At 41.9% G+C, this 11,782-nt stretch overlaps 2 protein-coding genes across 2 annotated transcripts in view; both read right to left on the bottom strand.

Moving 5' to 3' along the window:
• LOC127453636 (potassium/sodium hyperpolarization-activated cyclic nucleotide-gated channel 2-like) overlaps nucleotides 1–9,176 on the bottom strand; it is a 28,489-nt gene extending 19,313 nt beyond the window's left edge. The window contains exon 1 of the mRNA XM_051720178.1: nucleotides 7,692–9,176. Within this exon, the coding sequence (XP_051576138.1) occupies nucleotides 7,692–8,320 (629 nt within the window). The 5' untranslated portion in view covers nucleotides 8,321–9,176. The remainder of the gene's footprint in view (nucleotides 1–7,691) is intronic.
• Nucleotides 9,177–10,157: 981 nt separating this feature from the next.
• Nucleotides 10,158–11,782, bottom strand: part of LOC127453681 (complexin-4-like) — a 19,550-nt gene continuing 17,925 nt past the window's right edge. The window contains exon 5 of the mRNA XM_051720248.1: nucleotides 10,158–11,077. Coding sequence (XP_051576208.1) covers nucleotides 10,859–11,077 — 219 coding nt within the window. The 3' untranslated portion in view covers nucleotides 10,158–10,858. The remainder of the gene's footprint in view (nucleotides 11,078–11,782) is intronic.

Raw genomic sequence — 11,782 nt, 5'->3', positions numbered from 1 at the left:
GTACAGTCCTTCAGATGAGACGTTAAACTGAGGTCCTGACTCTCTGTGGTCATTAAAAATCTCAGGACACTTCTTGTAAAGAGTAGGGGTGTAACCTGGTGTCCTGACTATCTTCCCCCCATTGGCCTTATCAATCATGACCTCCTAATAATCCCCATCCATGAATTGGCTGTATAACTCTAGTCTCTCCTCTCCATCAATAACTGGTGTGTGGTGAGTGTACTGGCACACTATGGCTCTCGTCACATCATCCAGGTGGATTCTGCACACTGATGGAGGTTGAGGAGAGTCCCCTGTTCACTGTGTACAGCGCTTTGAGTGTAGTGCTACATAAATGTAATGTTCATTCATTCATTCATTCATTCAAATGTAACATTCATTCACAATAAATACTTTTGGAAACATCTATTGTGATCTATTCAATCTATATAGTCCTCTGCTAAAGTGCTTTGTGTGTATTGTATGATGACATCACCAGACTGAAATAATGTGTGTGAATGCATCTGAACATGTAATATGAGAGTTAATATGAGTGCTGCTGTCAGACGATTAGCAGCTCAAACATCATCAATGTTTCTGAAGAAACTGGGACACACACACACACACACACACACACACACACACACACACACACACACACACACACACACACACACACACATACACACTCTCTCTCTCTGTCTCTGTCTCATTTCTGTATTCATAGTTGCCATTTAATGTAATTGGAGGGTTAGCTGATTGAATTCTGCATTATGCATACACTGAATAAATAATGCAGCACATTCAGCATGTTTGATTCATCTTCATTTGTGACAGCAGACATATGAATTGTGCTCATATGAATATTCAGATCTAGTGTGACCTCTGTTTCCTCTCTCTCCTGTACAACATGAAATTAATCATACCTGCTGTGTGTGTGTGCGTGAGCATTTTTACAGGAGGTTCATCTCATCTTTTAATGATCTGGTGAGCTTCTTCTGATTATTGTAAATGGTATTATTTAACTCTTATGCATTTATGCATTTGACAGATGTTTTTATTAAATTCAAGGTCAGTAGCAGCTCGTCACCACGGATATAGATGGGGAAGATCACCCCCCCCCACACACACACCTTTTTTTTTTCTTATTACATTATTCTACTCGTTCAACTCATTATTCAAACACAAACACACGTGGTGTCCTTGCACTATTCCACCACAAGGTGGCACTTTTAGTACATAATGTTGATTCTAATATTCTAAATAAGAACGCTTCATCTTAAAATGTTCAAATCTAAATCAAATGTTATTTTATAATGTTAAGTGTTGTTGAAGAACCCCAGGGAGAAGAGGGAGAGAAACAGAACTATCTATATGACATTTACACGTTTCCACAGTACTGAAATACGAAATGATTTATAGTGAAAATAAAGTTTTAAATCACAGGAAATTTAATACAGAAAGTTTCAAGAGCCAAGGCTTTCTGACATACAATTTATCATCATACAAAACATACAATATCTTATCACCTACCCTTATCTTTCGATTGATAAACTATTTTTTATGTCTGGCTTGTCAGGACCAAGTTGTTTGATGGTCAATTAGTCTTGAATTTGCAATAGAAACGATACGCTGTTATACATACGTTTATCGATAGCGCTCGCCACAATCTGTCACACTGCTGGCACACACTAATACTAAAGTTACCTTTGGTTTGGCACTATGTTTATGGGCAGATTTATTTCAATGGGTCTCAATGAGGGCTCGTTGCAGTACCATATCTGACCACAGATTTCCACTGGATAAACTGAGGGGCGCTGTGGAGTTCAGGAGGGCAGCAGAATCTCTGCACCACATGCTCGTATATTTATATCAATCACTGTGTAACGGAGCTTTCAGCTACTTTATGACTTAAAAATAAGTGGATAATTATTTAGATGGGGCTCTGCCCTACTTGCCCATATAGACGAGCTGCGCCTATTCAAGGTATACATTTTACCTTTTTGTGTGTTCCCTGGGAATCGAACCCATGACCTTGGCGTTGCTAGTGCCATGCTCTAACAGTCTAACAGAATGTGAATTTTGAAGCCGCCATGCTTTTTTAAAACAAGTATGCATATATGGCTTCAAATTCTCATTTGAGATATGAAAGTGTGTAGAAGAAAACGTCCACGTATCGTCAAGTAATGCTATCCACAGACCTTATTTTACATATAATTTAATTCACTATTGTTATTATAAAACAAACGGGTGTGATGTCATTTAGAACTAAATTTGGCCAAAAAGAAGGTGTTTTTGCATTCGTTTCGGTGGTTCGGAACAGCTTGCTGGGGAAACTTTAAGGCAAAATTCTTATCATTGGTCCACGTCATCGGTAGGTCCACCTACTACTTTGTTTACATTTTTCAGTCAGTATTGAACGTGAACACACTGGCGTGCAAGAACATGTCATGCGATTGTTTTTTTACTTTAATTAGTCAACAAAAAGAATCAAATCTACTCAAATACTCTCATGTGCCCATTCACTCGTGCCATCTGCAGCGAAAGCCATTCACACATCTGCCAAAGTAACATACGCCTCTCTTATCATCATTCTTTTGTCTGTATTTTGCCCATTATTACTCTGTTATACACCCATCTTTGCAGTAGTATCAGTGTCATCATAAATTACAATAACAGAGTGTAATCGCCGCATATTATGGCCACGTATAAAACATTATCTACTGCATATATATTACTTTAAATCATCATCGAGTGGTTAAAACAGCTTCTTTTACTGACCTCATGTGAATTCTACTCATAGAATGAGACAAAGTCATTAATAACACATTTTAATGTCACATTAGTTAAGATTTTACATGTAGCGTCCTCATATTTAAACGATCCTCTAAACGCCTCCCACAGCGGTGTGACGGGTGTCTGAATGTTCACAAACAGTATACCGTTTCTCGACTGTTTAGAACTTCTTCTTACCCCTGAACGAAGAACGGAAGTATATCGGGGCCTTAATTGTTTCATGATCATGACAGTCACGTTCTCATGATCATCCAGACACTATAAGAAGCCATATGTAACGACTAATTTCATGAACTGAAGAAATTACATGACACAAAATGCAATATTTCATGACAAAATGCAGTTACACTTTACTGCGTGTAATACATAGAAAGACAGATGTTGTCAACACTTCGTTCTGTGCAGAACATGTTGAACCAAAACCTGATTTCATGTACGAAATTGACAAGTTATTTCCATTTCATGGACATTTTTGTGAATGCACTTTTCATTTCATAAATGAAAAGCAAAGATGCACTTCGTGGTAAAGGGTACAAAAACCATTTTGTTGACCAGAGTAATTTCCTAAATCAGAAAACACATTTCATGACATGCTGGGTGCATTTTCTCTACAAAAGGTGTTTTCTGTTCTACATAATTAAAAGTACATTTACCCTTATGTCCACTAAATGGAAGGAACAATTCTGTGCACAAAATCAGGTTTTGGTTCAACATGTTGTGCACAGAACAACTTTACATTTGTGCTGTGTACTTCATTTTATGTGACATAATTCATTCACTTCACAAATTTAGTCATGTTACACTTGGTGCCCCGTACAGTACCAGATCACAGGGGCCTATGTTAACTTTTCAGTGATGTTTCTTTACCTCTGAGTCTCTATAAGTGTGTGTTTGAGAGAATATTTCAGCGGTACACTGCAGCTATACAGTATTTAGTGTGACAGCTTTCATTAGATTTCACAAGGGCGCGGGCAGCAGGGGTCCATATGCCACCAATCACCTCGCAGAACAGTTTGGGTATGAGCCAGAGAAAACAATCACAGCTGCAACTTGTAAGTAAACTGAACTGATTCAATATAATTCTAATACAACTTTACCCATTCATCTGGATTATGTGTTTATGAATATGACACTGGAGCGGCCGAGGCGGCACATTAACATCCTGAAATGCCCTTCAGATAATTTCAGTCTGTCTTTCATTCAGATCATTCTGTGTGTTGGCACTAAAGCTCCCTTCATCTGCCGGTAGATTTATCAAAGGTTTGTCAACATACAAATTATTCATTTCAAAAATCCTCTTTTAAATGTCCCTACTTTTCTGTGTCCTTATCATACCTGTGGTTACGTACACAAAGTTTAAAGGCTCCATCAAACTTTTATACTATTAACAGGAAGTTGGGGCATGTTGTTTTAAGTACCGAAGAGTGCAACAGTGCCCGCCCACTTTTTCAGCCGTCTGGGTTGTGGAAGTATTTGTCCCATTCATTTCTTCCACTGACTTTTTATAAAATCCTTCATAAAAGAGTTGTGCACCATGAATCAAACCAACCAGCTCTGAGGTGAATCACTACTAGTGGTTGACCGATATCGCCGAGGCCGATAAATCGGCTGATAAATTTTCCCGTTTGGCCGATTTGTTTCTTGAGGGCGCTGAGAATCACCTGTTTGCATGTGAAGCGACTGAGACATGTAAATGACCAGTCACGTTTCGTTTTGTTGTTACATGTCATCGTGTTACTACAATAACAGACCGGTGTGCAACACAGTGTCATTTAAATGGTCCGCATATCAGAGCTGCGGCAGATGCGTTTGAGCTCAATGTTAAAGTGTTCACCTGTTTCATTCTCCCTCTCTCTCCTCAACAGTTCCCTGTAACTTTAACTGTCTTGTCCAATGAGAAAAAGACAAATATCAATGAAACTAATATCATATACCTTCTGCAAATATGCGCATATCTCATTTAAACAGATATAATAAACCAACCTCACAAAACTTGAGCAGATCCAGCATCCTGTGGAGCGCTCATAAATCTTCCTCTGAAGCATGTATTCTAACAATCTCTCCTCAACAGTTCCCTGTCACTTCTCTAATGATAAAAGGCAAATATCAATAAAACTGCAAATATGCAGGTATCTCGTTTAAACTGATGTCATTCACGAACCTCACGACAATCCAGCGTTTTCTTCCTGTCGAGCGCTCATCTAATATCTTCCTCTGAAGTGCGTATTCTATCAGCCAGAATCAAAAACTTCAGGATCAGGATCAAAAGTTCCTCTGATTCACACATCATGACTGTCCGTCCACGACAATCCAAGCAGGCGATCCAGGCCGTTTAAACTGTCAGGAGATTGAGGCTTGCGCTGGATCCGCACGAGCGTGTGAGTGCAACTTCAAAGTAAAAGCGCTTCACGTGTGCTATATATCTTATTCACTATCACTGTATGTACAGTTGATTTGATTCGATATTTTTTGAGTAAATGCGACTGTTAATGCGCACATGTCATCCATGGTTGCTGGAATACTGTGTGTACTGTTATTTCTTTCTTTCTAATATATTTACAATTTCTTCATGTGCAAATTAATTACTAAAATTTAATGACTAAACAGAAATCAGATGAAACTGCTATCTACCATTTAAAATACAATATTATTTTTTTATTTATTCTTTTTTACAAATTTAAAGTTTTGTGTGAAATTGAGTAAATATAGTGCTTAATAAGAGTTTATTCATTTTTTTTAGCAGTTTTATGTTTATGTTATTTACTACATTAAATTGTGTGATATATCACCACCCTGCTCTCTGGATATCAGCATCGGCCATTAAAAACACCCATATCGTGACTCCAGCCAGGTCTCCTAAGCAACCAAATTGGTCCGGTTGCTAGGGAGGGTAGAGTCACATGAGGTAACCTCCTCATGGTCGCTATAATGTGGTTCTCACTTGTTGAGCACGAAGCACATGTGGAGGCATCATGCTATTCTCCGCGGTAACGCGCTCAACGAGTCACGTGATAAGATGCATGGATTGACGGTCTCAGACGCGGAGGCAACTGAGATTCGTCCTCCGCCACCCGGATTGAGGCGAGTCACTACGCCACCACGAGGACTTAGAGCGCATTGGGAATTGGGCATTCCAAATTGGGGAGAAAATCAAAAAACTAACAAAAAAAAAAAAACAACATATCGGTCGACCACTAATCACAACATCACAAACTTTGATTTGAGGAAAAAAGTATTTGAAAATCGGACATAAAGACAAAGATTCAGACTTCAAGATTCATCCGTCTTTCATGAGGGGATGAACTACAATCCCATGATGCATTGCCAATGATGTCATTGAATAAAAAACGATGGGAATATGTAAAACTATTGATTTGAGTTTGTTGATTATAAGAATAGAAACAATTGACGTTTATTGCCAAATATTCAGATATGTACAAATATATAAGTAGTTTAAGAGTGAAGGGAGACCGACTCGATTACATCATTCACAGTGCATCATGGGAGTGGGCGTTCACTCTGATTCCGTTTCGTGGGTTTAGTTGGCCGCGGTTCTCTGATTAGTGGATTTGTCTCTGTTGTACCATGGGTAATATAGTTGTTTACCATGAATTCTGCTATCAAACATGATTTTTAAACAAAGATGTTGAAACAACAGAGACAGATGGCTTCAACGGAAGTATAAACTATCGATGAACAACCTCGTAGCTCACGGTAGGTCTGTCTTTAAAGGTTTATAAGTTATCGTTGATAAACCCGTCTATGGGAAAAATGAATGGGATATTTACTTCCGGAACTAGACTGTTGCACTCTATAGCCATTAAAGGAATATTTACATTCATGCATTTGGCAGATGCTTTTATCCAAAGCGACTTACAGTGCACTTATTACAGGGACAATCCCCCTGGAGCAATCTGGAGTTAAGTGCCTTGCTCAAGGACACAATGGTGGTGGCTGTGGGGATTGAACCAGCATTATTTACCACCTGATTACCAGTTCATGTGCTTTAGTCCACTACACCTCCACCACTCCAGAATATTCTGTGTTCAATACAAGTTCAGCTCAATCGACAGCATTTGTGGCATAATGTTGATTACCACAGTCCCTCCTTTTCTTTAAATGTGTGTTCCAGTGAGACACTTACAATGGAAGTCAATGGGGTCAATTTTTGGAGGTTTAAAGGCAGAAATGTGACGCTTATAATTTTATAAAAGCACTTACATTAATTCTTCAGATAAAACTTGTGTATTATTTGAGCCGTAGCGTTTTTACTGTTGTTTAAGGGATTACAGCGTTGCATCGTCATGGCAACAAAGTTTCAAATTGTCTATAACTTTCCACAGATGCGGTTAGATGCGGGTAAAATCACGTTAACACACATATTGTTTATGTCTTGTGTCTATACAGATTGACCCCATTGACTAAGCCTAATTGTTGCTTTATTTAAAGTAAAATAAATTTATTTTTGTGGTAATCAACATTATGCCAGAAATCCTGTCGAATGAGCTGAACTTGTATTGAACCCGGAATATTCCTTTAATGTCTCTACAGTCTCATTCAAGATGTTACACAGTCTATATCTTTGTCTATTTATCTGATTTTCAAATAGTTTTTTTTGCCTCAAATCAAAGTTTGTGATGTTGTGATTCACCTTGTAGCTGGTTGGTTTGGTTCATGACTTACAACTCTTTTATGAAGGATTCTGTGAAAAATCCTTGGATGGCTGAATAAGTGAGCGGGCACTGTTGCACTTTATTAGGGGGAGGGACATTCACATTACAGAGAGCATTTGATTGGACAAAAGTTTGCATACACCTATGAGTGCAAGATGAGTCATCAATATTTTCGTCCGTTTTCCTGAAACAGAAAGACTAAACATTTAAAACGCATATGTCTGTCAAAAGTTAAGACAGTACCTGAAGTCACTGTAGGGGTGGATGATCCAAGTTCCGGCCGATTTCAGCCGCTCCTGCTCCAGTGCCACGGCTTTGTGGCTGCCGAACATGCGGAGGGAGAACTTGTTGACACCGGGCTGCAGCATCGCCCCGAACTGCCTCTGGATGAAGGTGGACTGGTTCGAGTAGCTGTAGTCCTCACCGTCCAGACCCGGTCCGGCTTCAGGAGTCCCGGCCGCCGTAGTGGTGGTGGTCTCGGGTCCGGCGGCCACCACGACCATCCCAGTGCCCGTGGAAGAGGAGGTGGATGCCAGAGCGGCGCGGGACGCGACAAACCCCACGGAACGCTGCACGGTGGGCGGGGCCGAGCCCGCCGGGGGGAGCGGCAGGGGCAGAGGGGTGGTGGGCGTTCCCGCCACCGTGGCCGGTCGGAATGGGCCACCGTCTCGCGTGGAGCTCAGGACGGACAGACGGCGTCGCCCGGGCAGTGACTCGCCCCGATCGCCCTCCAGAGATGCCTGGGATAGGCGGTAACCGGGAGACGGCAGGCTGCTCTTACTCCGCCGCTTAGGGTCGCCGTTACGGGTGGGTCGAGAGTCTGTGCCAGCAGAACCCCCCGTGCCCGCTGTACCGCCCCCTGCCCCATCCATGCCAATGCCAGGCACGAGTCACACACACACACACACACACACTCACACACACACACACTAGACTGACCTGTTACTCTCGTGTCAGATAAACACAGGTCTGTTCTGCTTTGTGATTTTTCATTATCGTTTTTATTGAAGAACGGTAAAAACGGGCTCACGTGAAAAGTGACCTCACTGCCGGTAAAAAGATGGATTTTCCTTCACGTTTCCTCCAGAGGACGCGTCACCCCGCCGCCCTGCTGTCCTCCGACGCGACCTCATCATGTTCAAACGCCCTTGAGCCGCCGAATAAACGCGCGTCCGTGACGCTCCGTTCGCCCTTGACGCGCCCCAATTCACGCGCCGTCCATCATTCTTCATCATTTCTCCTCGCGCGTGTCCTTGAGGCCCGAACCTCTCCGACACCGGCCGAACCCATCTCCGGACCGAACTGATTCGGTGACCCCCGCCTCTGGTTTTCACGGTGATGTCTCGCGCTCTCCGCTCAACATATGCGGTTATATAAGAATTAATTTGAAGAAGCGACAGTTACAGGAGATTAATCTATCAATGACAAGGACACACACTCACACATACACACGCGGATCAGGCGCTTAATCATCATCATCATCATCATCATCATCATGACACATTCAGATGCGCAACAGGAGAAACAAACCGAGAATTACCGGAGAAATGAACCGGAGCGCGTCTGAAAGCGCGTTAGTCTTCAAACCGCCAAAAATCCAACACATCATGCGCGTTTTATCCCGTATTTAAGGAGGAGTACATGTCAGAAGAGTCCTTCAGAACGGTCAGTGTGAACTTTGTTGAGCTCACAGAGTCACAGTTTATTAGATCCGGATCTTCGTGACGGTAAGGGACGCACGCGATATTAAATAAATATGAAATCAATCTGTGAGCGCATGAAGGTCTGTTGCCATGGCAGCAGCAGCATCCCTCTCACCCGCGTGCACTCACACTCCGGCGGCTCAGGTATGAGCGCGCGTCACCATGACGACACACAGGTGGGAGGAGAGACAGAGATTGACAGACATGACAGACTCACACACACACACACACACACACAGAGACAGACACACACACTCATACACACACACAGACACACACTCATACACACACACAGACACACACACATACATACATATACATGCACGCGCGCACGCGCACACACACACACACACACACACACACACACACACACACTCATACACACACACAGACACACACACATACACACATATACATGCACGCGCGCACGCACACACACAGACAGACACACACTCTCTCACACACACACACACACACACATACACACACACAGACAGACACAAACACACACGCACACACTCACACACACACAGACACATATACACACACACACAGACACAAAAAGACACACATACACACACACTCACATACATGCACACGCACACACATACACACACAGACAGACACACACACTCATACACACACACACAGACACAAACAGACACACACACTCATACACACACACAAACACACACACACACACACACACACTCACATACATGCACACACACGCACACACACACTCATACACACACACACACATACACACACACACTCACACACACACACACACACTCACACACACACACTCATACACACACACACACATACACACACACACTCACACACACACACACTCACATACATGCACACACACGTGAACACACACTCATACACACACACACACACACACACACACACAGACAGACACACTCACACACACACTCATACACACCAATGCACAAAGACACGCAAACATATAATTTGATCATTTTAATACCACATTTGCAAAATCACTATGAGAGTCAAATTCATCACAACAGGAGAAATTAAAAAGATGCTTTCAAAGAGACAGAGAGAGTTCTTCAGTATAAATAAACATTTCTGAGGTTACAAAAGTTACATCTAAACATCCTGCACCAAGAACATGAGATGTCACATTTATCAGCTTAAACAACACACTTTACATTACCGGCGAGTGTGTGCGGCTTTACAGAGATAAACTGTTGGGAAGTTAGTCAAGTGTACCTCCATAAAGGAAAAAAATAGTACATTTCGTTTCGTTTATTTTCTTTCAGGGGTTTGTCTAAAGTCATTATCATTATTATCATATAAGATCAATGATGTGTGCACATTTACATAGCTCAGTTGAAATGTACTTCAAATCCTCACATCAGAAATAACATTACAATCAAAAGTCATAAAAACACACTGATAAACGAGGAAAACATGGAGAACAAATAATGCATGAGTGTAATACGAGCTTCCTGATGTCAATTACAGCATGAGCTATACAATATAAAAATATTCAAGCGTCTTTGTGTGACTTTGAAACATTTGTGCACTTATACATCAAAACAACAACAAAGTGTAATATGTGAAACTTCTAAATCTACTGCATCGTAATGTAAGTGTGCAAAATGTCCCCTCCAGACACAAACGCTCATGCATATGTCATGACTGTGTGAAGTTGAGGAATTGGAGAGGTCACATGACCTTGCAGGGCTCCATGTTGGCGGCTGTGGGCGTTTCGGTCCGTTTGGTGCCAGTGAACACCCCCCCGCTGAAACGGAGTCTTTGGAACGCGCCGAGCAGACTGAAGCTGTCGTCTTTAGCTGGGGATTCGGGACGAACCATCTGAGCCAGTTCACGAGGGAGAGACACTTTCCCCCTCACTGCTCGCAGCTGCTCCGTGTCCTTGGCATTCTGAAGAATTTTGAAGAGAAATGACAAAGAAAGACCTGTAATATTACCACATGATCATAAAATTATTCAGAATATTGTCACTGCCGCGGTCACGTTTGTTAGGCACATCAGAATTTTATCTTCCTCTTTCCTACATTTCGTATCACTTTACAAGTGAGCTAATAAGATAATTTCAACTTAAATAAATATTTCATGTGCATTTATTTATTTATTTGGTTAGTAGCTGTGTAATAAGCAGGATAATGTGAAGTCAGCCGGTTGTTAGAGCAAACCCTTCAGTCGTATCAGCGTCCTGATCACCCTGTTGGGTTTATTTTGAGATAATGACCGGCTGACTGTACATTATCCCTTACATGATTATTAGGGGTGTAACGATTTACTCATTTTCTCGATGCATCGATTACTAATCCTGCCGATTCATATGCATTGATCTAGAAATATGATTTTTGAATTGAGAATCGTTTGTGTTGGTCAATAATCGGTTTAAAATGGGGGTCTGGGTATCTCAGCGAGTATTGACGCTGACTATCACACCTGGAGTCGCTAGTTTGAATCCAGGAGCGTGCTGAGTGACTCCAGTCAGGTCTCCTAAGCAACCAAATTGTCCCTGTTGCTAGGGAGGGTAGAGTCACATGGGGTAACCTCCTCGTGGTCACTATAATGTGGTTCTCGCTCTCAGTGGGGCACGTGGTGAGTTGTGCATGG

This window comes from Myxocyprinus asiaticus, chromosome 16 (assembly GCF_019703515.2).
Source record: "Myxocyprinus asiaticus isolate MX2 ecotype Aquarium Trade chromosome 16, UBuf_Myxa_2, whole genome shotgun sequence".
In the NCBI taxonomy this organism is placed as follows: Eukaryota; Metazoa; Chordata; class Actinopteri; order Cypriniformes; family Catostomidae; genus Myxocyprinus; species Myxocyprinus asiaticus.
Note: the sequence above shows the minus strand (reverse complement) of the source record. Positions and strands in the feature narration are given on the sequence as shown.